Source organism: Salvelinus sp. IW2-2015, linkage group LG6.1 (genome assembly GCF_002910315.2).
Source record: "Salvelinus sp. IW2-2015 linkage group LG6.1, ASM291031v2, whole genome shotgun sequence".
In the NCBI taxonomy this organism is placed as follows: domain Eukaryota; kingdom Metazoa; phylum Chordata; class Actinopteri; order Salmoniformes; family Salmonidae; genus Salvelinus; species Salvelinus sp. IW2-2015.
In genome coordinates, this window is record NC_036845.1 from 5,778,928 (window position 1) to 5,781,654 (window position 2,727).

General features: G+C 41.4%; 2 protein-coding genes across 2 annotated transcripts in view; both read left to right on the forward strand.

The window, feature by feature from the left end:
- LOC111964925 (toll-like receptor 13) overlaps positions 1–1,626 on the forward strand; it is a 6,820-nt gene extending 5,194 nt beyond the window's left edge. The window contains exon 6 of the mRNA XM_023988797.2: positions 1,294–1,626. Coding sequence (XP_023844565.1) covers positions 1,294–1,393 — 100 coding nt within the window. The 3' untranslated portion in view covers positions 1,394–1,626. The remainder of the gene's footprint in view (positions 1–1,293) is intronic.
- znrf2b (zinc and ring finger 2b) overlaps positions 1–2,727 on the forward strand; it is a 261,841-nt gene that overhangs the window by 111,557 nt on the left and 147,557 nt on the right. The window lies entirely within an intron of this gene.

Genomic DNA, 2,727 nt, shown 5'->3' on the forward strand with positions numbered 1-2,727 from the left:
TTCTAATCGGTCTGCAACCCAGAGGTTGTAAAGTTCTGGTTTAAATGAAACAGAGAGAATTCCCAGCTTACAAAAGTCAAATCAATGTTTATTCACAAAAGCTCTCCAGTTCATATACAAGACATTTTATACCATTCTCCTTACTTACGCACACACATGCACACGAACATTAGGAGAGTCATCTTCTTCTCCAGAGGTCTCACCACTGTTTATCACTGCACAGCCGACAGTTCCATTCCCCCAAGATTAGGGAAACCTGGAGGGGTACTCCCAGTCCTATCGTAAATTTCTCAGATTTCTACCCGGGTCGGTTCAAACACAGTTTAATTGTTCTCTGTGTTTTCTTTAGGCACACACACATTCCTCTCTTCCCCAGTCCAACCTAGTTGGACTTATGTTTAATATCTTAATTATTCCTTATATATGCTACATAACCTATAATCCCTAATGGTTAAGTTTCCGGGTAGAATTATTTAATCATTATCTTTAACCTTATAAATTATTTTATCAGTATAACAAAAAAAAAGAAATACTTTATTTACATAAGTATTCAGACCCTTTGCTATGAGACTCAAAATTGAGCACAGATCTGCAGAAGGGTACCAACAAATTCTGCAGCATTGAAGCTCCCTAATAACACAGTGGCCTCCATCATTCTAAAATGGAAGAAGTTTGGAACCACCAAGACTCTTCCAAGAGCTGGCCGCCAGGCCAACTGAGCAATCGGGGGAGAAGGGCCTTGGTCAGAGCTCCAGAGTACCTCTGTGGAGATGGGAGAACCTTCCAGATGGACAACCATCTCTGCAGCACTCCACCAATCAGGCCTTTATGGTAGAGTGGCCAGACGGAAGCCACTCCTCAATAAAAGGCACATGACAGCCAGCTTGGACTTTGCCAAAGGGCACCTAAAGGACTCTCAGACAATGAGAAACAAGATTATCTGGTCTGATGAAACCAATATTGAACTCTTTGGCYTGAATGCCAAGCGTAATTTCTAGAGGAAACCTGGCACCATCACTACAGTGAAGCATGGTGGTGGCAGCATCATGCTGTAACGTAGCAAAATGTGGGAAAAGTGAAGTGGTCTGAATACTTTCCAAATGCACTGTATATGTTTTGTGACCTCAAGTGTTGAGGAACTTGACTTGAAGGCCTGTCTTCTAAATTATATTTTACTTATATAYAGTATCTTCATTATGACTTTAGAGTATGTTGTCTTTCAAGTGTTGTATAATGCCTTGAGTGTGATATAAGCACTTTATTCAAATAATCAGTTATTATTGTGATCCCCAGGACGTACTTGGACTGGCCCCAGGACCAGGCCATGCAGCCTGCCTTCTGGGACCGTCTGTGGACCAAACTGGTCCCTCCTGAACCACACCCTGGCCAGTGACCAGATACAGTACTACACTCTTTTAAAAGGGGTTCTAAAAGGGGTCTTTGTTGGGTGAAAAGGTTCCAATGAACTTTGTATGGACTGTGTGGATACAATGACCAACCGTTATCAACAGCAGAGGGAGACAAAGACCTTCAATCATATACAGTACACATACTTCCAATGTTCAAAATATGTTTGAGGCAAAAAAAGGAAACACCTCATCTAACAATGAGGTTTATGGCTTTGCATACATTTTTATTATTTGATTCAATAAAATGTTCTGTCTCTCCTGCCTTCTTCTAGCGTTGCATTACTGTATGACACGGATGTATGATACAGCTGATTTTCTCTGGTCACCATCTCAGCAGAGCCACATACTGGAAACTCACTTGGGGGGTTCTACTATGCTAACATATGGAATTGTCTTAAGATGTTGATACCATGGATCATTTAGCTATTTGATTTTGAGGTGTATAACAGAACAAAATGGAGAACACCATCGTGCTCGTGAGAGTCTCATCTTTCCATAGAGTGGTCATGTTAGTTGGCCAAACCGTTTGGACGCTACAGACATTTTTGCGAGTAGACCGATTTTTGGTATGTCTCATGGTCTGACAAACACCGCTGTAGCTCGGCCATCTTCTACTGCAGATGCGGAAGGCCAGCATAAGCAGATATCGCTAGCTTTAATTGGTGGATTTTTATGGGGATTTATTTATTATGTTACTTAGATTGACGCACGGGTGCATCAGTAGACTCTTAAGGATTAACAGCTGAAGTGATCTTGAATGTAGCCTGATCTTATATTTTTCTGTGCTGTCTTGACAACGTGGTCATGTCACTGACCCATAGGATTTGGAAAGACTATCTTGAATGAGGCTGATTTAATGCCATTGTACCCTCTATACAGATCAACACAGAACATCCGGGGAGGTTTTATTGTCCGCCGAAGTAGTACAAATACACATGATCTTATTCTACATTCAATCCCTATACAGTCTGAGGGATGCTCATTGTCATCATCATCATTGTTATTTGTCAGTAAATAACTATTCCTGAAGAGGACTTATAGATGTAATGTTGAGGGTTTCTCTAACCAGTGGGTTAGTGAACACAGTTCTCTCTAGGCAGGTTTGAGTTCCTAGAGAAAAATAAATGCTGTCGCTACCTTGCTTTCGAACCAAGGTGCATAAACAGTGGAGTAAACTGGAGATGAGAAGATATTCCGCAACTCTTGGTAGGACAATGGAAGACGTTGAAGCAAACTTCTATTGTCCTACCAGGAGTTGAGTTCCTAAACATGGCAGTTTGTGCAAGGTGTTGTTAAGCGTCAGATCAGTGGTTGGCTC